The following is a 26142-nucleotide window of genomic DNA, read 5'->3' as shown; positions in this document are numbered from 1 at the left end:
AATGTTGTGTTAAGCCAGAAGTGTGAATGTGTTTTCAGGCAAACCAAATTACCTTAATGAATTTGCTTGTGTAAACCAATGTTTACTTCATTATTATTTTGAAAAGATTTTGATGAGAAAGAGGGAGACTTAAACAGAAGCCTCTCACATTGATCTCAACCTATTTATTCATGAAAAGGTAATGAAAGTAAAAGCAGTTTTAGCATCTGCAAAGCCAAAAAATATTTCAAGAATGGAACCAAAATTCTGTAGAATTCCACCAGCAGGAATGCTTCCACCACACCAGTGTGCTCAGGGAGTGCTTGGTTGGGTTCCTTCAGCACATCCAACTGCACTGGGAACCCCCTGGAAAGTGCTGGAGGCAGCTGCAAAAGGAAGCTGGTGGGATCATTGTCAAGGTCAATGTCTTATTCTTTTGGGGGTAAAAAAAAAGGAGAGTGGATTACTGAAGTTGCAAATTCCATCTCTTTCCATCAGTCCAATCAGACCCAGATTTGTTTATTGCTTTCAATTGCAGCACTTTTTTTTTTTTTTTAGCATGATTGAACTTCAATAGGAATTCATAATTGGGCTCTAAAATTGTCTTCAATAGAAATTATCTTCACCAAACTTCAGAGTTCAATATTAGAAGTTTTTTTCCTCTTTAGCTGCAGGGAAGGAGGAAATAGGGGACACTGGTTCTGTGCTTTTGCCAGATCCTCAACCAATGACCAGTGGGATACTGCTGAGTTATACCAGGGACAACCAATGTCCTTTGGGTTCAAAGGTGAAAAAAAAATCCCCCCAAAATCCAAATATTTGTTGCCTACGCTTGCACCACTAAAATAAAGTGCACTAAAAGTCCGGATCAAATAAGATGGTTATTTTGATGACCTTTAAACTCACCATCATCCTTGGTTCTCTCTGTCACTGCTGGGGAGCTGGGGACCCCATCCCCAATGCGGGTGAATGCCAGCACCTGGAGCTCGTAGAGGATGAATTTCCTCAGGCCAGAGAGCAGCACGGACTGGGTGTGGTTCCCCCTCACTGTCTGGCTCTTGGGTTCAGAGTCCAAATCCTTTGCTTTGTAAAGGATCTGCAGGATAAATGTAGAGGACACACAGAAGGAAAGAGATTGGTGCACAAGGATTGAAGAGAGGGAGATTCCTCCTTGTCACTCAATATAAAATGAGATTATATTCACCCATCACCCCCTTCCAAAGCCAGCACACTTCCTGTGTCTTCTCCAGCTGACTTAGGAATAATAACAAAATCCAGCAGGTGAATAATATATAGCAATACAAAATCATATCCTGGTAATGCACTAAAAATCAAATGAGTATGAAACTCCAGTTGCATACCTTGTAGCCCAGGATGAGACCATTCTGCTCAGACTCAGGAACTGCTGCCCAGGTCAGCAGGATCTGGGTTGAGCTCACGGCTTCAGCAGAGACATTCTCAGGAGGAGCAGAGGGAACTGGAACCACACAGCATTACCAAAGAGCAGAAATAGGTCAGACAGATCAGATCATTTTGCTCCATCTCCCTACCTGCCTGGGATTCTTCCAGGATCCCATAGAAGAGTATTCAAACCCAAAAGGGCTGGAATACATTTTAGACAATCCCTTCTCATCTTGTATTCATTCTTCATCATCTTTATATTTCAGCCTGCCTCACAATTTCTTGCCAGTTCATCTCAGAAATGACAATGTTTGTAAAGAGCTAAACATTTAATACTTATCAGTGTCTACAGACAGACAGTAAATATTGACAGCTATGAATAAATTTCAAGTTCTATATATTTGCAGTAATTAGAACATTCCTGGACTTCTCCAGAAGCCTATCTCCCAGTATTTCTTTCCCATACTTTTTATTCCCTATGCCAAAAAGCTGGAAATCTCTCTGAATATGAGTTTATCTTATAGCACGATCTGTTCTAACAAGAAGTTTTATGCCCCTGTGGCTTCCTATATTATCTGAAAGGAAATTACAGCATCTTGTCTAGAGCTAGCAATAATTTGCCCCCCTGGATTGCACTCCCACTTCAATAAGAAGTTCTTTAACCTCTGCAGCCTTTTGATGATGTGATAGCGCTCAACATTTGCAATACATCAATTAGAGATGGATGCATTAACACGAGGTGTATTTTCAGGGATTGATATGGTGTCAATGAGAGATGCCCATTTCATTTATGTTGCAAAATTGGCTCTTATGAAACTGGAAACATCATTAGAACTGATGGCACAGGAACACCGTAATTTTCTCTGACTCCAGAGAAGAGCAAACTTGCATTTTCCCATGCCATTAAAACTGGAAGTGCTGCAGAACCACACAACTGCAGCCTTTTGTAGGCAAGCTTAATGGCATGTCATGTTATGCAAGCAGGATGTGAGGCTATTTTTAAGAGTTCACTTTTTATGCTGCCCTTTTGCCTTTTTTCCCTGTGGCATTTCCAACATCTGAAGGGTACAATCTTTTCTAAAGCCTGATACACCTGTCAGACCTCAAGAGAACATTCACCAAGTTATGTTACACAAGCACTTAGGGACAGTAAAGCTTGATTAGGGCCTGAATATATCACAAAAAGCAGCCCAAATCTCTGCCAAAGGAATGCTTTCCTGGCTGTCCGAGTGAAAAAAAAGATCTGCTGTTTTGGAGGCAAGCTCCTGAAGCTCCTAGCAACATGAACGAGATAATGAGTATGACACCAGAATTAATAAAAATTGAAAAAACCCACCCCAAAAAGGTGGCACCCCCACCCCTGTGCACTCAAGGTTAATGGCAGAGATAGTAATTTCTGAAACAATTTCCGATACCAATTATCTGGGGCATGAGAAACAGAGCACCAGCACACGACACCACAGCAGACTAAAATCCAATTTTTTTCCCCCTCCAACATTGAAGTGCCTTAGTTTTTTTTTTTTTAAATCTTCTCCCAGATTTATCCCCCACAAGGATATAATTATGTTAAAGGAAAATAGATTGCCAGGAGCCATGAATGTCTTTGGATAGCTGCCATAACTTTATCTGTAGATCTTCACAAAGAGCTACTCCCACATGAATCACTCCTGAAGAGAGAAAGTGTGGAGGTGGGTCACAAGAAACCCAGATGTGTAGAGGAAAGAAGCCCTTTCCAGCCACATTTATTTCTATTTTATCTGGTTTGGGGCTTTTCAAGAGAGAAAAAGTTACTTTATTTTACAAGTATTTATTTTCCTCTTTGATCAGCAGCCATGAGCTCCCTTGAACTCACGGAAGGTGAAGGCTGTGCCCAGGCTGGCCCCAAGGGCATCTTGGCTTTGAGGTGTGGATGGTCACACTGCTGGTGGGGGCACTGGACAGCTGAAAAGGGAGAGAATTCTCTGTCTAAAGGTTCATTAGCTCAGACCCCTCTCAATTCCCAGTGACAGACAAGCTGAATGCCCCCTCCCCCTAGAAAGGAATCTAAGTCAAATGCCTGAATGGCAAAAAATCCTTGTGTTCATTGAGTGAGCTTTAAATCTTCAGTTCTCACCTCAGTGTCAAGAATTCTATTCTAATATGAATTCTGGACCTGCAAGTGATTTCATGGATCTTATTGTTGCCAGTCTTTTATCAAGTAACAGACTTTGATCGACCCTTAAAGAATGAATTGAAAGGTAACCTTCATTTCTCTGACCCATCTCCTCTCTCAGGAAGCTGTGATTCAAAGAAATTATAGTTTGCTGAGACTAATTAGTGAGTGAGTCACATAATCCCTCTTTCCTCTGCAAGCTCCCTTCTCTAATGCTGTTTTCCTTAAACAGTTGCACTGAAGACTTTGTTATAAGCTCCAAAAAGCTCAGTTCTCATTAGTAACCTGCAAGAACAGCACAGAAGCCAAGCAACAGTGTCCAAAAAAATCCCAGAGCTTGAACAAAACGCACCGGAAACACGGAAACTAAACGATGAGCTAATCCAGCAAACTGCCAGCACGGAGCACTTCAGAAGATCAAACGTAGGGAATCAGAGTCACTGGCACTTTGCACTGGAACTTCAATAACAGCTCAAGTTTTTAAGGTTATCCACATTGGCATCTAAAATCATGCATCCTTTTTCTACATCTGACACAGCCACATCTGATATACAGCAAATTATGTTGTTTTATGTCTCTAACTGGGCCAAAAGGAGCTTTTAATAACCTAGTCCGTATTCTGGCTTTCTAGGAAAGCTAGAGAGTGGGATGCAGCGGTTCTCTGCATTTTTGCAGCTCATTTTAGCTGCACATCCCTCACTCTTTTTGAAAGCAAAAATTAAAGTGGCACATTGTACATCTGACATCGGCTAAGAAGTGCAAATTTCCAGCAAGGTTCACGGCAAAGTAGCATAGCTGCAGCACACATCCGCTTTGCCTATAAAATTAGGTACTGCAGGCCAAATTGTCAGCTTGTACAAACTGACAGATTCCCCCAGTGACACTGGACCACATTCAAATTATCAAGAGATGCTTCATCACAGCACAGTAACTGCTCTGTGAAGGTCAGCCTCCGAAGCATTGGGAGATTGATCCTTGCCATGGATGTGTGACCATGCTCCTACAGTAGCTCATCCTGTAAGACAAGTGCACACATTCATGTAGCTGAATATTAAGAGCACAAAATCCATTAAGGCACTGGGTTAGGTGTATCTGAGATGAATTTTTTTGAAAGCAAGAGGGCCTGTGTCTAAGAGGAAGCAGCCCCGCCAAGGTTGTTCTAATGCATCAAATGTCTCTGCATTTTCTTGCTTTCTCTATATTGGACCTACTGTCGCCGTCAATTTATTGAGTGGAAACTGAGCTTGTTACTCCACAGTTATTTTACACTGTAAAATTTAATGAGCTATTTAATTTCTAACATTACGAAAACATTTTGGATTGATAGAACCTGTCCTGTTTAAAAATCCTAATTCATCTCCCTTCACCTTCAGCTGCTTGCAACCCTATTCCAGATTTTCGTTACAGAATTTCCCAACTGTTTTTCAAGCCTGTGTTACCAAAACCTACAGCATTATTTATTCTCTTGTAATTTCTTTGGTTTCAATTTGTTTTATATTCAAGAGCTTCAGAAACCTGCAAGTACTTGTAATGACATGCCCCACTATTGTTGGCATTTGTGCTCCGCTATTAGTGCTGTGATTGCACAACAAAAAACAAACAAATGCTCAAACAGAGCTTTATTTTCAATAAAGATTTTGGGCTCCAGTGGCTGCACTGCCATCAGATACCATGACCTGGTTTAGTGCCTGGGCTCTACTCATTATCCCCTTGGATGGTGTAAAACATAGAACCAGGAGTTGTGCCAATGAAGCACCCCATGATCCTGGCCAAGGCACCACTGGCCAGCTGTGAGAGATTTACAACCCCCAGCACCAGCAAAACCAACTCCCCTAAAACTCTGTATCTAAAAAACAGAAAAAAGTATTTAGGACACCTGCTTTTGAAGTGCTTTGAAAACATAAGCGATAACCAGAATTTTTCTAATAGTTCTGAAAACTGACCTGGAAGTGCTTTAACCTTTCTCTCTAGTTTTAAGTATCTTTTATTTGCATTTTAACCCCATTTTACTGTGCATACAGGTTAATTCCAGATTCCCTGAAGTGCTTTCATGCATACAGTTTGCTGCTAAGCCAGCACATCTTGTATATTCTAAATCTAAGAAGAAACAGCCAAAAGTCTGAGCCCTGACTTGCTCTATGCAAGAAATCAGATGTCAGTATCAAAGAAAACACATGGAAAAAACCAAATGAGTCCTTACAGCCTAGATCACAGGTTTGTGTTATTTTGATCCTGGATTCTGTGTGCCTCCCACAATCAGTTTCAAGTCAACCTTCTCTTAATACTGCCAGAGAAAATGCCAGATCCACGCGTAACCTCTGATCTTTCAGTGCTGAGCAAGAGCACTGTAATCCTAAGGTTTTATGAAATTACTTAATCTCAGTGTTTACTACATTTCAAAAGAAGTGTTTGAAGAGCAGCACAGAGGCGAAAGCAGAGGATACGGTATCTTTTTATTCCGATACAGAACGGCTTTGTCTGGGTCATGCTATCTCTAACTCCAGCACAAGCCTTCTCTAAAATACCTCTGGCAATCGCTTTGCAATTACTCCTTCCCAAAGAGCAACACTTTAATGGAGAGGGATGACTTTGTTTAGCCTTCTCCCTGGCTAGTTCAAAGCAGAGTTATCTGAACCAGCAGACCAGACCCTGCTGTGCCTGGTCTCGCTTCCCACCAAGGAACACTGCATGGTACACAGGGCACAGACATGCACAGGATTAAATCCCACAACTTCTTTAACAAAGAAAAATCGGAAAAAAATAACAGGAAAAAAAACCAGTGTTGAACCTTGCGTAAATAAAGGTCACAAAGAGATTTATTATTAAACTTTTAAACTACAAATGTCACCCACTTTGTTACTAACTTGCAACATAACTTTTCATTTCCCAGGTGCAGGCAGGGTAGGTCTGGAAATAAGTTTTGGGGAAGTCAACAGCTAGAGAACAGCTTTTCTACACGTGCCTTCACTGTTCTCCTGAGCTAACAGTAATTTACTGTTGCCTGAGAGTGACGGTTCCCTTCTGATATTTGAAGTCTCTGCTTGCCTGGACAATTCAGCTCAACAATACAGCCCTGCTGCTCTAGGTCTCCAAGCAGGTTATGTCTACACAGCCTTGTACACACAATTTTGGAAGGCAGGTTTGAAAACGTGCCATCAGAAGCTCAGGTAATTATTTTATTTCTCTCTGTGTAATCAGCTCTCTAAGGTGACTTGTGCCCTTTTAGAATTATTTGGTGCTTGAAATGAAATTTCAGGTAACCACAGCTGTGAGAAAATCTGCCTCAGCCTAGAAGCAGACAGGGAAAAGGGGAGGAGTAGGGGCCATGGGGTACTGGGGAGGAAGAGGAGGTGTGACAGAGCACTTCACCCAGAAAAGTCTCTATACGAGCTTCTCCTTGTCCACACTGGGGCAGAAATGGGGAGAGGTTGTTTCGTTTCCTTTAAATAAAAAACCTGCAGGTGTGTGCATGAAAGCAGGGTAGGAATAAAAAAAGAAATAACCCTTCAAATGTCTTTTTGCCTTCAGTGCATCTTGAGGCTGGCTTTTTTTTAAATTTCACGTGAGATTTAATGGCTCAGCAAAAAAAAAAAAAACAACAACCCACCCAACATCCAAACACCAAACCAAAAAATTAAAACCTGAACAAAAGGGCAGAACGTGGTGAATTTCTTGGGTTTTCTGTGCCAGCAGATGTGGCGCTTGGACTCACCCGACTCCCGTGTCCGGCCTCTCACGGCCTCGCTCCAGGGCCCTGCCCCGATGGCGTTGAAGGCCTGGATCTGCAGCTCGTACTCCGTCCACTCCTGCAGCTCCTCCACCGTGCACTCCCGTGCCAGGCGGTCAGCGATGACCTTCAGCAGGGCCGGGGCGGGCAGGTCCACGCGCCACAGCCTGATCCTGTACCCCACTGACTCGGGGTTCCCGTTGTACTGCGTGTCGGGGAGGGGCTGGCGGATGACACAAGAAAACGCAACATTCCCGTCAGAACGCACGGCCGGGGCTTTCCACGCCACGTCCCACGGCTGCCTGAACCCACGTAAGGCCACAGGAAGGCAAAAAAGATCAAGAGGTTGATGTTCTGGTTTGTGCTTCATGATCTCTACACTCCTGCGCTGCTTGGAATTTTCTTTTGATTTTTACCTTAATTTTGAACTAAGTAGGTTTGCTCACAAAACCAAACCATTTGCTGTGGGTGTATCAACAAAGATGATATGAATACAATATATTTCAGAGCTTTGTGATTAATTATGGAAATGAATGATAAATTGCTGAAGCATGTGACAAATTCATTTATCATACATTTTTAACTTTTTCTTGAGACTCTCTGCCTACTCATTTATCAGCAGAGATTTATTCTAGTATTCTAACTCCCCAAGCAATTTCAGAGATTAAAATATGAAATAATTAGCCTACTTCACGAAGTTTGGAGTTTTTCTGCTGTAAAACTAACTACATGATGCCACGGATGGCTGAGATTCGGTTCTGATTCACTGGGAAAGCAGGATACACATTAACATTTCACAGCTTAGAAGACTCTACCCTGCAGGCATTCAGGGCTAGAAACGTGACCCTCATTCTGTAGGAAGGGAGGAATTCCCAGCTCTCAGGGGAAAACAGATTCACCTGCAGGTCTTGAAATAAAAGAGATTAAACACTTTCAAATATTGATGTTATTAAGCATGAAAAGCGTTTATCAGGCCATTTTTAGCTGTGGCTGTTGCTCCTCCTGAACCCTGCACAGTTTGACTCAAGAAGAACAGGCTTCTAGGCACCACAATCTTAATGTTTTAAAGGCTCTTAAAACAACCTGGAGTTAATTTTGATGGAAGATATGTAGGTCTGGAGACAGTACCAATGTAGGCATGATATTCCCACAGAAAAGCCATGACAGAGTTCTGTGGGGCCCATCAAAGGAACAGCAACAGCTCTTCTGTGGGCAGTGAGGTGATACCTTCAAGCTTCATGTTTTAGTCTGGCAAGGCTCAGAATTAAATGCAGTGCCCTGTTGAGAAACTGGAGTTATTCCTTTCCAACAGGAGAAACACTCTCTTGTTCCCAGCCTGATTTTGACTTCCAGCCATAATGAGTTTATGCATGGAAAAGCTAACATTTGGGCAAAAGCAAACCTGTGCTTCATCAACTTCATACCACAGTAACCCCAGTGGAAAATTCTGCCTAACAGGGGTGAAGAAAAGCCATTCTGGAGCAGGTTAATTGCCAAGTAAATCCCAACGTGGCAACTCTGCAGGTAACTGAGACAGGCGAAGGGGCACAGCGATGTCAGCAATTGCCGCATCTTCACAATTAATCATTTATCTCTGCATTTGAGCGCATAATTCCACACCATTTCAGCTAAATGCAATCTTTCCACAGGAGTCCCAGCCTTGCTGCTGCTGCTGCACCACTGCTCCGAGAACCACAGGGTGCTGCCCATGGCCGGGATGCACCTTCTGGGGACCTTTTTATACCGAGCAAACAACCGAGCCCCAGAAAGCAGCAAATTGGCTCGAGCGCTCCTTTCCTGCCCCACATGTTGACCCAGACTGTGATCCTGGAGCTCCTCAAAGCCAAGCTTTTACACACAGGCACATTCCCCTGATGAAGTGGCAGTAGGCAATTTATTTGATTAATAAGGCACTTAAGGCAAGGCTCAGATTTCCAACTACTCTGGAAAAGGAAACAATTTGGCTGTTACTCCTTGGCGCTGAGCGCGAGGAGGACGAGGCACTTTGGGAGGGCTGGCCTGGCCCTTGGGGTGCAGCCCCATCCCCATGCCCAGCTCCCCTCCATCCCCACATCCCTCGAGCTGCTCACCACCCATCGCAGCCACAGGCTGGTCTCGCTGGCCGTGCGCACGGTCACGCTGCCGGGGGCCACGTCCGGCGGGGCCTGCAGGGTCTGGATGACCCGCGAGGGTTGGCTCAGTGGGCTGGGGCCCACCACGTTCACCTGCCGCATCCGGAACCTGGAGCAGGGGGGAAAGAGGCAGCGAGTGCCGCTGTCAGGGCTCGGAACGCTCCCTCGCTTCTCCAGGGAGGGAGGAGGGGTGGAAAAATACAAATTAGGGGCTTTCTAAACGTTCCGCGAAGGTCGCTGCACGCAGGTCCCCTTTGTATTCGCTGCTGAATGCTTGATGGTAACTGCTTTCAGATCCTCTCAGGTATTTAAGAAATGAAAATGAGATTAGCTTAGGGTCTATTAGAAACTTAGGTATTTGTGTGAGAAATTTATGTTAATTATACCAAGCCTGATGAGCTTATGCTGGCAGTAAGTGATTTTCTCTGGTGATGCTTATACAATACATTCAGAAAGGTATTAAAATATCAAACTTGGGATAGTCTCATTCCCTGTCAATATAAAAAATATACTGGTGATAACATTTCCCCTCAATTACTCGTTGAAAGAGTCTGATTTATCCGTGTGCTGCATTTTCAGCCTTCCTGCACAAGAATGATTAAGTTATTTAATATGGATATGCATCTTTAAAAAATACCCTGTCTGCTTGAAACCATCTCTTCTACAATAGAAATCCTTATTGGGTCACAGAAGATTTAGGGACATCTTTTTTTACAAGAAGAACCACATAATTAAGATGTGCTGTACATTTCAGATGCTCTCAGCCATCACAAGCAATTGGAAGCACCCAGCACTTGCACATAAATACGTGACCTGCTCATATTAAACACTTAATTTTTGGACCTAATGACTGAGCCTGGGAAAAGGATGAGCCAGTCAACACAGCAGTGTTTATTTACCTGCTCTGATCTCCCTCCAAAGTGCCCTGAAGGAAACACATTAAACAAATACTGTCCTGATTTCACTCTCAAACACTGGCCCAAAATATAGGAAAGAAGAATGGCCTGTAAAGATCTGCTCTCATAATCAGCTCTCATGGTGCATTTCCTCAGTGAGCAAAGACTGAAGCTGATCAGGGGACAACAAATCCATTTGGCAACAGCTTTCTAGGTTTCAAAAATTTGTATAAAATTGTTCAACACTGAAGCAAAACCAAAAAAACTCAAAGTATGTACAGGAGAGAAAAAAGTAGGTGAATTTCGAGGAGTTGCCTTAAAATGAAAAAAAAATCAAAGGGGAACCAGATGTGTGAAAGATCTCAACATAACTGGGATCACTCCAGAATTTAATAAATACAAGAGAGAAATGAGCTGCAAGAATAAAATAAACCAAAAAGTTTGACAACCGGCAAAAAACAATCCCCCAAATTTCTCATATTCATTACTTGCTATGCCAAAGATGTTTCTCCATGGGCCTGTCTGGGTGTGCAAGTTTTCCTTATTCTTCATGGACAGTGAACCTTGAACTGTGGTACAACCTGCACTTTCCTGCCCACTGCCTTTAAGGATCCCCCTTTTATGCGGAGAGCAAAATCCTCTTAACCTGAAGATAATTTCCCTAAACCTCTGCACCAGAAATCTCCAACCAAAAATTTTCAAAGACCTTTTAGTAAAACGTTTAGCTCTGGAAGATGAGGTTTAAAACACTTGGGTGGAGAGTTAGTGAGAAATTCAATATGTTCCTACATTTGTGACCAAGGGAGAAAATTAGCGTGCCAGCATTGAGTCAGTTGTAAATTACGTGAGCTCTCCTTGGTTGCACCTACTCCTGGCTTACAACAGCACATAGGTTAGCTAATAGCCCCTTCAGCCAGCACAAAATGGATAAGTTTCTAGAGGGCTGATTTAACACTTGCCACTGGATCTCCTTTTCACCAGCCTCTACATTAGCAAACTGGATCATGAAAGTATTTTTCATTAGGGTTGAGTACCTCACATTCTCCAGTCTTGTCTATAGCACGGCATTGCTTGGATTGGATTGATTTAAAAATCAATCTTGTTTAACTGGGGTGCACCCACAATGCAGAGTCACCTCAATCAGTTTAGGCATTGCTTTTATCTATTAAGCTTAACTTAGTAAATTCTTTTAAACAAAGCTTTCATCTAACTGATGTTACCAAATTAAGTTAAATCAATAAAGTGATGTTTAAACTGATGCAAATATGTAATTACAGGTTTGCACCAGTTTAGCTACAATTGATTTGTCACTGGCTGATGTTCCACTGGTGCTCCATTCAGGGAGGGAAATCACAGGATAGCAGTTACTTGTAAAAGCATCTCACCGGGCACCTGAATTTCCTTCTAAATGTTATCAACTGGATTGTATGTAAATTACAATTAACAATATCAGATTAGTAATTTTAAGTATAACCTATAAAAACAGCAAAACTTTCCCCTTTAGTTCAGATTATAAAACCCGGCCAGATGTCTCTGATTAGGAAAGCTGTTCCATGCTGCTATTTACTCATTTTTTTTCCCCATGTTGCAGCTGATTACCTGCTGTTCTTACCTGTAATGAGTGTACGGAGTGAGGTTTGGTACCTCCAGCATCTGAGCATCAGGTTCATTCTCCACCTCATGAAGAGTCACCCATTCTTCTTCATCACCCAGCACACCAACCTGTACAAGGGGAATGTAAGAAGGAATACAAAGTAGATTATAAATTATGTAAATATACATATAAATAAATATATGTAACCTCTTTTATGATGTGTGTCATTGTGCTGTGGCATCACAGCAGTGGAAGCACAAACGCTTTTAAACATTTTCCAGTTAATACTAATTTTTATACGACTAGTTATTTGTAAAAGGGAAAACCCAGCCAAGTTAGCCAAGTCTCCTTGTACCTGATGGGACTTCACCCGATCCTGTGATAAGATCCACTCCAGAAAAAACACCATGAGAGCGATAATACCCTGTTCAATCTTCCTGCCACAATACAAAAGTATCAAGTAGTAATATAAGAGAATGAAAAATAGCCTTGATAATAACTCGCAGGAACTGATGCATACTAAGTAAGTCTCAATGGAGGCAAAGTGCCATGGAAATGAAGACAGAGAAACAAGAACAAAGTCAAAGAACAAAAGTGTTTTAGCCTCATCTGCTGCTCTGCACTCAGACCAGACTTTTCCATGAGCAATCCTTTGTATTAATTAATCACAACATGTTACCCAACATGGGCCCTCAGCCACAGCAGTGCTAGAAGGGACTAAACACTGATGAGAATTGAGCATTGCTTTCCATGCAGCTTTCTGGAGATTAAATGAAGATGAATCAAGACTTAAAAGGAAGCCAACAGGGAACGAGAGAAAGGCCAGAGCCTGACGTGGAAGATGCAGCGTCCGTGGGCACGGCTGTGCCTGAGAGCCACGGGAGGAGTGTGGAGAAGGGGAGAAGAGAAGGGGTGGATGGCCAGACTTCACTTTGGATGTGCTGAAACCCAGGGGAGCTCAGGCAAGGCCCCTGGAATAATTCCCTAGCACTGAGCACGTTCCTCTGGTGTTCCAACCCTGCCACAAAGGGTGAGTGTAGCCCAATTCCCTCGCCCTGGTATCCACAGTCAGGGGCTGAAGGATGGCAGAGGGTATCTGGGCAGCTCTTCCCTTCAGTGTCTAGTCAGACTTATCCACGAAGACACCTTATCCCTTTTTAACCTACTGACACTATCTATTCCCACAGGCTGCTGTGGCAACACATTCCAGAAGCTCACAACCCACTGTGTAAAGAGCTATTTCCTTTAATCTTTTTTAAACAGATCCCTTGCAAGTTCTGTGTACAAGTTATGGCCACAGACGCTGTCAAACATTCGATGGGCACCACAGCCCAAAGTATCTTGTATACCCCAAGTACTTCAAATAGAAAATTAGGTTTCATTCACTCTTTTCTTTTTTTTTTCCCCCCCTTCAGGATAAGCAGCCTGATTTATTTATAGATGTTTTAGTTCTTCGCTCACCCAGGACTTGATGTGCTGCATATTTTTATTTGTGCATGAGGAAATGACACAAAGAAAATTAGGCCAGAGCAATAAGTTCTGCATTGCACTGTGGAAAGAATCCTCTCTGATCTTCCCAGCAGAGCACTGATTCCTTGGAGGATGTGGCTGAACAGGTCTGGATGGGCCTTTCAGACTTGTTGGGGATCAAGGTCACTGCCACACACTAAACAACATATAAAATAGATGGTAGTGAAGGTTGTGGACTTTTTAAAATTCGCAATCCTAACCAAGCTCCACAAATTGTAGTGAAGCCCATGGATGTGGAAGCTGAAGGGAAACAAGTTGATGCAGGTCTGCAGGGTAAAACAGAACATCCCTAAAGTGAACCTGGAGAACAAAGAGTTGATGAAGACCTTTAAAGGAGAAAAAAGCCCTACACAAACAAAGAAAGGATGAGATGGTTGATTTCAGTCTAGGAGACAGAGAACACTTTTTATTAAATGAGTTTTCTATTAATACTATGGGAAGTCTATAGTAAATGCTTATTTTTGCAAATCTTGCACTTAACAGCATCACCTCCAAGTGCTGCAGCAATTGTATAGCAACAATCCACAGTGCTCTGGAGGCTGCAAATAATCTCCAGTGGTGGCTAAGTTGTCTTTTTGTATTCTAAGAGCAGTAAGAGCTTTTTAAAATATTTCTTGTCTAACAAAATAATGAGGAAAAAAAAAAAAGTAGGCCCACAGGTTTCAATTGTTGCGCAGAGCAGGCAGGTCATTAATACACATTAAGGACCACATGGCCCAGCAGGGCTGACATTGACTCAAGTGAGACATTTTCTGGTGGGCTGCAAAGGTGGAAACATTAAGGATCTTGTACTAGGTCCACATTGCTCAAAAGAAGTTTCATTTATTTATTTATTTTATATATATATATATATATGTATATGTATGTATGTATGTATTCTCAGAAGTGAGCCTTAGAAGAAAACCTTCAGTGATGGACTTTATATTTTTAAGTTCCCCAAAATCTACAGCAGATTCCAAGTTTCAGGCTCTGGAAGGAAAAGGAAATTATTTTTGCTGAAACACTCTGATGTCAGATCAGAGGAAATGTATCAGTTTCAAGAATCGGAGTACAAAGGGATTCCCACGGGGCAGAAAGAACCACGGGCAGTGGTTGGGATAAAAGAGTCCTTTGAGGGGCAAGAGAGCCCACTCTGAGCTGCTCTGCAGAACATCAAGTGAAGTTAAAGGCTTCTTTCTTGTAGCTATTTTTTTGGATAACAGTGTATGCACACTTCAGAGGAGGATGGTGTTTGTTGACAGATCACACACGCTCGTGGGTGCTTTGTTTTGGGAGGCAGATGAGGCACCAACTGCTTTTCTGTTACCATCAGCATAAAAACTCGAGGAACACACTCTGCACCTTCCCAGTTCTCTGTGCCACAGAGCCACAGCCCCCAGGGACCCCAGGACCGTCACAATTAAAACACCTCTATCCCCCAAGACCCTTCACAGAATGCTCAATAGCCATCAGCCATCACTGCTTAGCACATATTCCTTCCCACCCCTCAGCTGCTCCCAAAGCAATACATCCAATAAAAGGGCATATTCCTTTATTATTGCAGGAATGAGACAGTATAAAACAATATTGATAGTGATGTCAGAACCTTTTACTTCCCTATGCATTAGTTTCTCCATTTCTTAAAAGGAAAACGTTACATATTTTATAAAATGACTCAACGTTTTCTGATGGAATGCACTGCATGAGCAAAGTTGCAGAATTCTGACTTAAAAATAAAACAACCTCAAAAATTAAAATTTGGAATGGAAAAATCATTTGTGTAAGGCAGCAATGCCTCCAAAACTTCAGTTATGAAGCACTAACTGCAGGAAAGGCAAACACAATGTTTCTGTATGTTATAGAGGTACCCTGTGTCCTACTATAGTTCAAGACGTGTCAGAGTTTTCTTTTTAGAGGTCCATAACTCACACATTTGAAATCGTTTTGGGAGAAATTCAGTTCAGGGGATGCCAGCCCAGGTGCAATTTTTTTTCTTGCTAAATCCTTACATTGATTCAGCCATTTTTGATTTAGAGATTGTCAAGGGCATAAAACTGTCAGAGTTTCAGACACTTTATTTACCAGCTCTGAAGTGAAAACGACGCCCAGAGAATCACCTGGTGCAATGGATGAATCCTATCTGGGTCACTGACTTCACCCACAAAACCACACAAATTCATGGTTAAAGTTGCAACTTCTTTCCCAACTCACAGCTTTAGAAGGGAACACAGAGATAATACTTTAAAGGTTTTACCACTTTGAAACTCTGCTGCTGCTCACCATGGCATTCATACAAAAGTGTCTCTAAAAACAGCTGGAAGGCTTTAAGCAAAACTCTCTATAATAGCCATACGTTCATGGCTCCAGGAAATGTGACAACTCTTCAGAAATTTCAGCCATTCTGCAGGTCTTGTGCTGCCTGCAAATAATGTTAATCACCAGAAAAACACACCAGACTGGGCAGAAGTTAACCCAGATTCTGTAATAAGCTCAATGGTGTGGACTGAGCACCCACCAAGGCACAGTCAGGATGGGTTGAAACTGGGTGATCCTCAAGGTCCCTTCCAACCCAAACCATTCTATGATCCATTTATGCACATTTTTCCTGACAAAACCCCAGGAAAAATCCAACACGAGAAAAATAAGAAACTGGATTGCAACAGACAGAGTGCAAACATGAAACTACATGAACACCAGCAGGGATTCATTGTCATTCTTGGCTGAAAATTGCCAAAATACAGAGTCTGCAACCTATGTTCTATCTGCATCTGAGAGGACAGGATGGCTGGAAGGATTTACTGAAATTCTTTGTGGAGGAACAAGTTACCTGTGAGTGTCAATGCCACAAGGCAGGGGGACTGCTGGTCCCTCTGAAGTGTCAGTGGAATCTTTATACTACATTTGAGCCTCTTCCCTTTAGATTATACTCTATGTAATAGGGAAAAAAAAGTTAGAAGTATTTTTTAAAAGCATTGGTACATTTTTGTAGTTCTCTGTTTTGGAAATCCAGTTCCCTCCAGTCCTGAGTCTAGATAAAAAAGATGGAAAAGAAACAATCTAGTGATTTTGAAAAAACTCCCTTCAAAAGTACAGAATGCACCTTTTCTAGAAACACAGAAATGGGATTTTAAACGCTTGATATTTCAGTATCTACCAACACTAAATTCTTAAAGACTTGATCTCCTCTCATGTTCATTGACATAATTGAGAATTAGTTCCACAGTGGCTCCCATGAATTTACACCCAGGCACAAAAAGCAGAAACCAAGGCCAGATGCACAAAATTTCACGTCAGCTGGAATTCCCAGCTGTGTTTCTCATCCAAATTGTTCATGAAGTATCAGACTTCAAAAATGGCTCTCTGCCAAACTGGAGCACTTGGAACGTTTTCTAGACCTGCCCTCACCGAGGAAGCTTTCTGCCAAATAGAGGAACAAAGAAGAAAAACACGTTGGTGGCAGGTTGGTTGTGTTTGTGAATACAAAACAGCTGAATTTTGTCTGTAAGGAGTCAGACATTGAGAGTGAAAGGTAAATTCCCAGTAGAGATGGAAGAGAAGACTCAGAATATCAAAGATGTCCAAAACAAAGGTGTTGCCCCTTACAGAGGGGGAGGGACACAGATGAATTGCCCAACTTCAGATTAATGTTTTATAGCTAAATGTCATCCTGTCCCTTGGCAATACCATCAGCTTTAAAATCAGAGTGTGCAAAACCACCCCTTAAGTGGCTTTTAATTTAATGCCAAGGCATGAAACACTTAACAGTGCTATTAAAAGCTGTACATGGGTCAGTGAATGAAAGATCCAGAAGGACAAAAACCCTCCCTCCATTTCAGTATTGTACAACCACTGCCCTTCAATCCAACACAGTCCTAAGGAGCAATTTTGGTTGTCCATGCTAAAACACAGCAGCCTGTATCCCAGCATGGACAAATCCCAGCTGAGAACAGACCACATGAAAGTCAGAAATAGAGACTGAGGTGTCACTGGCAGCAAAAAACAATTTTGTAAAAGCTTTTGTCTCTTTGAAAGGTGGGCAGACCCAAGGCATCTTGGATCCAAGTGGAGACAGAGGCACTGCTGCCCTGATCTCTGCTCCCATTGCCATATTCACACCCCCTCCCCTTACTATGATGTTCTGATCACACACAGCCTGTGCAGAGTTGATCTGTCTGAAACTCATTTGTTCTTGGCTGGATCAAAGTTCCAGCAGCTCTGGGTCTGATCCTGTGTCAGTGCATACAGAAGGCAGGAGGAGGAAAAGTCTTGGTAAGTGGGATGGGGAGAGGGAACTGGAGCAGGACAATGAGAGCTCAGCTTTAGATTGGCTGAAGGAGCTGTGAAACTGCTCTTTCAGAGAGAAGGAGTTTGAGAGGAGTGCTGGCAGGAAGGGGCTGTGAACAAAGCATCATACGCAGCTGTCATCCTGGAAACAGGATTTGCTATATCCTTAAGGACTCACCAACTTCTCTGCATACCTAAACTGATTTTCATTAATCAGGTGAGCAAGAATTTTCATTTTTTCCTGAAATCCACTAGGAGCAACATTTCATGTTGTATTAAAGCTGAGCAGTGAGGTGTGGTGCAGGAGAAACTTGCAGGGTTGCTGTGGTTAAAAGGACTGCCCAGATCCCACAAGGACTTGGCTGTACTCCTTCCCCAAAAGGAGCAAATAATTCCTGGATCTATCAGAACCAAGAACCCCTGGACTTTTCTAGCAATGCTAGAGATATTGGTGAGGGTTTGTGAACGAGAAAGACCCTCCCTTCCCTCCCTGCACACCAAGGACTGTTCAAACTCCTATTGGTACCCAGGGCTCTTCAAGGATGCAGATGAACTTCGTGATAATTATCACTGCAGTTTTAAAGCATTCAAATTTGCTTCACTTCAGTAGCATTCTGCAACTCACTGAATTAATAAATAGCAACATCAATGCAGCGTTCCAGCAGGAAAATGCTCCTCAGAATGTGCTAAGCCACCATATTATCGGATTTTGGTGTTTAATTCTGTAATATGCCATAACGTGTATATAAATGGCACCAAATGTAGCAACTTGTTCACAACAAAATCATTACCAAGTGAAGTGATTGTATCAACATGTCTAAGTGGTGAGGGTGATTTAAGGAGTCCAACATTCGGTCTTAAAAACAGATTATATTATTTATAAAGATCAGTGGGTGGAAAGGAAGAAGCAAAGCTCATCTGTCAGGAGAACAAATGAGGAATATATAACTCCTCCAAGGCATAATGACAGCAGAAAGAGGGATATTGTTTAAAGCTGACGAAGAAGAGAATTCATCCTATTCATATCTAGAGGCCTGGATAGAAAACCTTGGTATATTCCATTACAAGATAGAAAAATACACTCAGTCTCAAGAACAATGGTATTTATACTGTTCAATGCAATTCTTCCTATACTCTGAATCTCTGAGATAATAATTCCAAACTTTTGAAAAGACACCTCACAGAACGTAAACACAAGTTTCAAATCCTTTTAAAAACAGACGGATGGACTAAAGCTGTGTGTGCTGTTTATGGTGTACATGGTGTTCTTCTGAACATAAACAGAAACCTGTGTGAATTATTTAAGGATAAGCATTCTCACACACACACACACATATATATATGTATTATATAACACATTTTTTTCGTTCTTTTGAAGAGAAGTTCCAGCATTCATCTGACCCTTTTCTCTCTGGCTGACACAGACATCTCTGAACTGAGCCTCTCAAAACCCCCTGCATCCCAACCTTCCCAGGACCCCCTGGACAGCTACCCCAGGCCATTTACAGAGGAGCTCTGACCCAAAGTAACGAAACCTGAAATCCCAACAGGAATTCATTAGGTTAGGACTCTTTTTTTATCCCCTCAGAACCTTCATTAGGATAATTTTGTCAGGGACATACCTGGCCTTCCACTATCCACTTGGAGATGGAGGTTTTGCCATCGTATCCTGGGCGGAATTGAAGTGTGGCAGAGCGAGGGCTGATGTTGGAAATCACCAGGTTGGTTGGAGCACCTGGAAGTTCTGGAGAAGCAGAAAAGCAAATGAGAGATAGAAACACTCTTTGTCTAGGAGTCGGTAACACAAGCTGACATTCAATTTCCAATACAAAAAACACAGAGAAAAGGGCTCTATTTGCCCCAGTTGTGGTCATTTTTCTTTTCTTTTTGGCAGAGTATTACACACAGCATTACTATTTCTGCTGCTCTGAGCATGCACCACATTTTTACAGATCAAACGAGGAAAGAAAGACCCCAGCTACAGAATCACAGGTATTATTTTAGAGAAGCTTCCCAATGAACAAATCCTGATGGTCCTGGGGGAAAGGCACTTCCCAGCTCCAGGTCTGCCAAGTCACCTAATTCCACTGCACTTCTGTTTCCCCAGAATTAAATGACAATAATTTTTATTTACTTCTTAGAGAACATACAACTACAACAGGAAAAGACTCGAAGTTTTGGGTAGTGTATTTATATTAACCTCTAATATCTGGGTTTTCCCAGGGCATTTCTGATGCCTGATTAAAGTAGATAGTTTTTTTTTTTCAATTCCTGTAGCAAATAAAGAGTGACCTCCTAACAAGGAAAAATCTGCAGCCTAAATCAGGTCTTTGCCTCCCATCAGTCAAGATTATACTGGCACTTACATTTTTTATATCATCTGAATTAACAACAAAACCAAGTCCAGGGAAGAGATTAAATATAGAGTGTTTAGAATAAATTCCCAATAGTTACCTGCATTTATAACAAATGGAAATAACTACTATAATCAGTAATTATCTAGTGGAAGGTGTCCCTGCCCATGGCAGGGAGTTGCAACTAAATTATCTTTCGGGTCCCTTCCAACCCAAACCATTCTGTAATTTTATGATAATGTGGCACTCTGTGCAACTGCAAAAGGCCAAAAATGGCCAGTTTTTTGGCATATATTTCAAGTATGCACAAATACCCAGTATTTCTTGGTTCTTACTTCACATTTGTGGGAACCACGATCGATAACCCAACCCTGCCCAAGTGGGATAATGCTGTTATCTGGCAGGCATCCTGCCATCAGATATCATGGCATTGATCCAGTCTACAGCTTGTCACAATTATCTATGATTAGGGAAAAGAAGGGCAAACATACTTCAGGACCTACAGAAAAGTTCAAATATACTGGAGAAGGAAAAACTGAATTCCCTCAGTGATGAACAATAACTGCTCCACTTTGGGAAATTCTACAACCTCTGTATTAACTGCAACTGATTCTTTGAGGTATGAATTGGCTGTTTAGTTTGCTTTTTATACCGGGTGGGGTGGAGTGTAGAATTTTAAAAACAAAATGTAAAAAGGGTAAATATACAGGTGCCCAAATAGTAACTCAGACAATGTGGGACAGAACTGCCTCCCCCCAAATCTTTTTTCAGGCCACAACTTCAAATTCTTGTAAATAAGATTTTAGATTCACTGTACAAGTGAAACACTCATAGTTGACATAAGCTGTATTACTTCCACATGGAAAATCCTTTTCATTTTAATATCACCCAAACTTTATTTCTTCCCCCAAAGCAACACTTTTTGAATTGATCCAGGTTTCATTCTGATGTCACTTGGTAAATATCAAGAGATTCTGTATTGTATCCACTTTATTACTTTGTCCATTCCATTGTCAGACCTACAACTCCTTTTGTATTTGTATTAAACCTCCTCAACTTCCTGGAAATTTCAAACCGCAAAATATCTTCACGTTAACATTTGACTCTGTTCCAAAAATTAAATCTAAATTACGCGGCAAAGAATTCCAGTGCTTTACAAATAAAATCGGTTTTATTACTGCTGAACTGAAGTAACGTGTGACCTTTGGACCACAGGAACACGAAGAACTGGCACATTTTCTTTGTTCCCTGCAGCTTCACCAACCTGGGGGCACTCCAGAGGAGATGGTGGAGGAGGTGACCCAGCCGCTGCCCTGGGCGGTCACGGCCGCCACCTCGATGGTGTAGGTGGTGAGGGACGACAGCCCCGTGATCTTGTACTCCAGGGTGCTGTTGGACAGGGTGCGGGCCAGGCGGGACTCGTTCCTGCCATACACCTCCCAGGAGATCTGGTACCCTGCAAAGCAGATCACCCACAAGTCAGGGGGACACAGTTCTCCAATAACCCAGAGAATTCCTGCCCGTGCTTGTGGGCAGTGGTGGACCTTTGTTCCTTTAGCCATTCCTTGTGGTCGTTTTTATAAATAGAAAAAACCCTCCTTCAAGTACACACTGGGTAAAATACCCAAGTGTTTTTAAAATATTGTTATTTCTGATAAACAATTGATGCAGGTACCCCACGGGGTATGCCCCTACTAGGAAAACATGAGGTCTCAACTGTCTTTGTTTTCTGTGCTTCCTATGAAATGGCCTGGAAACCTGCGGATAACATGACAGAAAGGTGGACTTTCATTCTGTGAACTCTACAAAGCAAACAGGAAGAAACACTGGAAAATATAACATCTACTGGAATATCTGATTAAAAATCTCCATGTGCTTAGTAGGACTTCTCCCTTTGCAGGCTGAAGTAACCTTCACTGCTGCCTGCTCAGAAATGCTTAGAAATCTGACAGTAACAATCAGGCAGGAACATTGTGGGAATCTTCTAGGAACTGAAAAACCTCTACTCCCCACCGCTTGTTCCTTGCAGAAATCCTTCAGCAGGGTGAATCATTATCCTTTCTTTCAAAACCATCTTGGAGCCAATGCATTGTCCAAAGCTGCACCTGCCCTGACCTCCATATTATTCTTCTATCACAACCAGGCTTTCCTTTTTATCTCTTTGATAACCACTTGCCTTCCAAGAACTTTTGAAACTTTCCACTGTCTGATTTGCTCAATTTTACCTCCAAATCTGCTTGTCCTCCTCCTGCCCAGTACCACTTTATTCTCATTTGAACCCATGTGAACCTCGCTGTGCCAGTCCCCAGAGAGCATGTCTGAAAAGTTTGCTTGATTGCCGCTTTCTTTGTGATTTGACTCAGAGGGTGAGAAAAAAAAAAAAATACACATAGCTCTTGAATGCCTGTGAAATTTGATGTGAGTGAAAAGGACTAACAGAAAGGAATCCCACTGAGTGAACCATGCACAAGGCAAACTGGCTGGAGAAACTCCCTACTGGGTTTCTGTTGCCATCATCTAAGATGAGGAATTCAGACCAGTTAGAGGGCTTGAGGTTTTGGTTTTTTTTTTTCAAATTTTTAAAAAGAAAGAGACATGATAAGCTGATTAACATATATGAATTGATGTAGCAATATCCCTCACGGTATTAATCCGCAAGAAATCATCATCTCATGAGTCAAAAGCATGGTGAGACAAATATTTCTGCAAGAGTCAGAGAGGTGTGAGACGTTCTCTGTCCTCTCTTGTGAGCTGCCATCACTGACAGGGATTCATCTTAACCTGATTTTGCATGAAAATGGGCTCAGTGTGCTCACACAGTCATTAATTATGTTTCAGGTGAGGGGGCAGTGATAAAGGGAGGTGATGCTTCAACAATTCCACTTACACCACAAATGCTCCTCTGACTTTGCACTGCACAGGGGAAGGGGAAAAACTCCTGAACACTCATCTGGAACTGGTTTTAAATAAGTGTCGGAGTGGTAATTAATTAACTCAGTAATTTACCAGTGTCTTAGAAACACTGTGGTGTTTTGATGCTCTCTGAAAAGGTTTAAGAGCCATTTGCCAGACCAGAGTTGATGTAGCACAGGCAGGATTGTAATCTGTAGGAAGATGCTGACAAAATTTAAGGACTCTGTTGCCTGAATGAACAGAGGATGAGCAGAAAGGTGGGGGCTGACTGTCCCCTGCATTTGATGCTCAGTGAAGAGGCACGAAGGAGTTGCAAGCAGAAGGACCATCACAAACACCCTTTTCTTTCAATAGCTGTGGGTGCAGTCTGTTCCAGACAATAAATAACCAGAGGAAGATAAGCAGGAGACTTTTAATGCTCCTTCTATCCATTTGTTGCTTATGGACAATAGAAAGTGTCATTCAGCATGCACCAGGCAATCTTCTGTGATTGAGATATCTCCTCTCCCATCTGGATAAGCTTAGGTTATACATCAAATGCTGGTGATTATTCTTTGGACATTTTATCTCTTCTCCCTTGTGACCACAGGATGAGACCCAGCTTTCCCGCCCATTAGGCACATAGTCTCTATGTATTTATTTTCTGGGGGGAAAAAAAAAGTTCACCAGGAAAAATATCCTGAGTTTCTGTGTAAATTGAAGAAAAGGCAAAGAGGCAGTATTTACTGTCGGGGATTTCAGTCCCAGATGTGTAGTTAAATTCCAGTCATATAAAAGATGAGAACAGAAAATCTGTACATACACAGCAAGCAGACACAACGCCAAAAGCAATCAAGCATAACAGAAACAGATGAAAAAAAAAGCGCTGAAGGAAAGGAACAACAAGCACTGCACCCCCAAGTAGCACTTCAGCCACAGTGAGCAGCAGATGGGCAGAACTCTGGGCCATGTGGCTGGTGAGAGCACACTCCCTGCGTTACAGATGCGATCCCTGCCAGAAACGTGCGTGGGGAGCGCAGCCGGATTTTCCAGAGGGTTTCCTCTGGCTCCACTGTGAGTGAGGACAGGGAAGGTGCCACAGATCCTTCCCCCACGGTTTGGCACTCCACAAAACACTGCCTAACGGGAACTAATGACCAGAGGAGTTTCAGAAATAATTTTCTGTTGATGTGGAGTAAATTCTCTACACGAGAGCACTACGCCCAATCACAAACTGTCCGTCCACATCCAGATGCTCATAAATCAATGTTTGCTGAGGGAACGAGGAAGATACTGAGATTTACAGCAAGAGTAATGGGCAATTTCCCAGAGCAGGTTGGCTGCTGGGCACCCCCTCTGTGCTTCCCTCCTCCCAGCACCCGTGCAGGGAACAAGAAGGTCCAGTAAAGACATCAACGAGCAGAAATGATGAATAATTGCCTCCCTGAGCACTCAGATCTCCAAGCAGCCCTCTCTAAACCTCTGAGGTGCTAAGGGCATGAGCAATTTTGCTGTTCCTCTATCCCAAATGCAATTTGCATCATTAAGGAGGTTTCTTTTTCCATATAAACTCTGCTGTGCGTTTTCACACTGGTATTTTGTCCTGAATAAGAGAACTTCTTCAGTTAATTCCTTCTGAAACTATTTACCCCAAATATAACACAGTCCATCATTTGGCTCCATCAGGTTTCAACCCATTCTGGGAGGGAGAAGCTTTTTTTTAGCGAAGTAATTCTGCAACACCAAGCACAGAGCTGCTACCTGCTGCTTAACGAGGATCAGTATTACATCATGGATGGAGGTACCTAAATTTAAGCACTTGGGCTTGAAAGGCTTTGGACATCCTCACTGAATCAATACTACTCTGCTTTCAGGAGTCATTAGTTTCTATTCTCAAACCACTTAAATCAGTGCATATTTCAGGCAGGTTTCCGTGGTGGAGAGGCCGGAGATGATCTGCATGAGGACTCCACAAACAGCACGGAGCACACAGCTACAAATGGTGCACGTTACAGATACACAGAGGAAAACACTGACAAGTGAAATCCTATCAAAATAATTACACCTGTCAAAGTTAAAATGCTCCAGAAAATTAGACTGATATAACATTTCAACAGTCAAGGGTCAGATAATCTGATTTTTTTAACTCCTAAAATGCGCTTTAAAAAAACTGGTAACACAATTAAAAAAAAAATTTATACATTTAAATGCTCAAAACATGAAATACTTTGATCTGTGTGAAATGATCTTCTCCCTTCCCAACTGTCTCCAGTAATTTAAAATCTGGGAGCTTTTTTTTGTGCTTCAAAACCTTGAAAGCCTTTGTTAAATGGAATTTCCATCCTGTGCAGCTGCAATAGTTTACCATCTGAAAACAATATTGCCTCTGTCGATAAGAACTAGAGGTTTCCTCAAGTATTTATAGCTTCCTTTATGAAAAATAATGAAGTTGCTGATGTTGTATCTACACTGGCATACAGTAAATAGATAAATAGCTTGTCAAATGGCAGACTCATCAAAGGGAAACAAGAGAGTTCTGAACCCCTGTGACGGTTTAGAACAGATTAAGTAATGACATGCAAATTCTGTCACGCAGTCCACAGCCAGACCACTTGATCACAGATGAAGGATTCTGCTGATTTCAGGCTTGGTCTTGATTGCAAACCTCAGCAATGCCAATCCAGACTTTGCAGCTGTGAACTCTGTGTAGGTACCCCCCACCCTTGGGGCAAAGGCCAAGCACAGTCTCACAAATTTCCAAAAATTCAGTAACGCAGGTGGAGGTCACGGAGGATTTAACAAGACCAGACACCCTGTGGGGAGTTGATTTCTGACACAAACTGCTTTTCCAGTAACCACAATCATGAGCTGCCAGTAATTGGAGCTGTACTTTGTGTAACACTCCCTGGTGACATCTCAATTATCCAGAGGAGGGGTGAGGAAACAAGCAATAGCCCAAATTCTCCCTAAATGTTCCACTGCACAGTTTTTCACTGCAACAACACATTCCACCCCCCACACAAGTAAAAAAGTAAAAAGTAAAAGCAAAAAAGAAAAAAAGTAAAAGCAGAGATAGTGGCTGGTACCTGTGATGATGCCGTTTTTCTCTACAGGTTCTTGCCAGCTGACCTTGAGTGAGGTGTCCAGAATCTCGGTGAAACTCAGGTGTCCCACAGCTCCTGGCTCTGGCAAATCAGAAGAGGAAAGCTGTTAATAGCTGAG

At 42.3% G+C, this 26142-nt stretch overlaps 1 protein-coding gene across 1 annotated transcript in view; it reads right to left on the bottom strand.

Annotated features, from left to right (window-relative positions):
• SDK1 (sidekick cell adhesion molecule 1) overlaps positions 1-26142 on the bottom strand; it is a 381963-nt gene that overhangs the window by 70639 nt on the left and 285182 nt on the right. Inside the window, exons 20-27 of the mRNA XM_082292298.1 lie at positions 26007-26105; positions 21293-21484; positions 19297-19418; positions 11900-12009; positions 9350-9500; positions 7245-7482; positions 1341-1456; positions 886-1075 (exon numbers count right to left, since the gene is read on the bottom strand). Of these exons, the coding sequence (XP_082148424.1) occupies positions 886-1075; positions 1341-1456; positions 7245-7482; positions 9350-9500; positions 11900-12009; positions 19297-19418; positions 21293-21484; positions 26007-26105 (1218 nt within the window). The remainder of the gene's footprint in view (positions 1-885; positions 1076-1340; positions 1457-7244; positions 7483-9349; positions 9501-11899; positions 12010-19296; positions 19419-21292; positions 21485-26006; positions 26106-26142) is intronic.

The sequence above is a fragment of the Coloeus monedula genome (genome assembly GCF_965178545.1).
Source record: "Coloeus monedula genome assembly, chromosome: 16".
Classification (NCBI taxonomy): Eukaryota; Metazoa; Chordata; class Aves; order Passeriformes; family Corvidae; genus Coloeus; species Coloeus monedula.
Note: the sequence above shows the minus strand (reverse complement) of the source record. Positions and strands in the feature narration are given on the sequence as shown.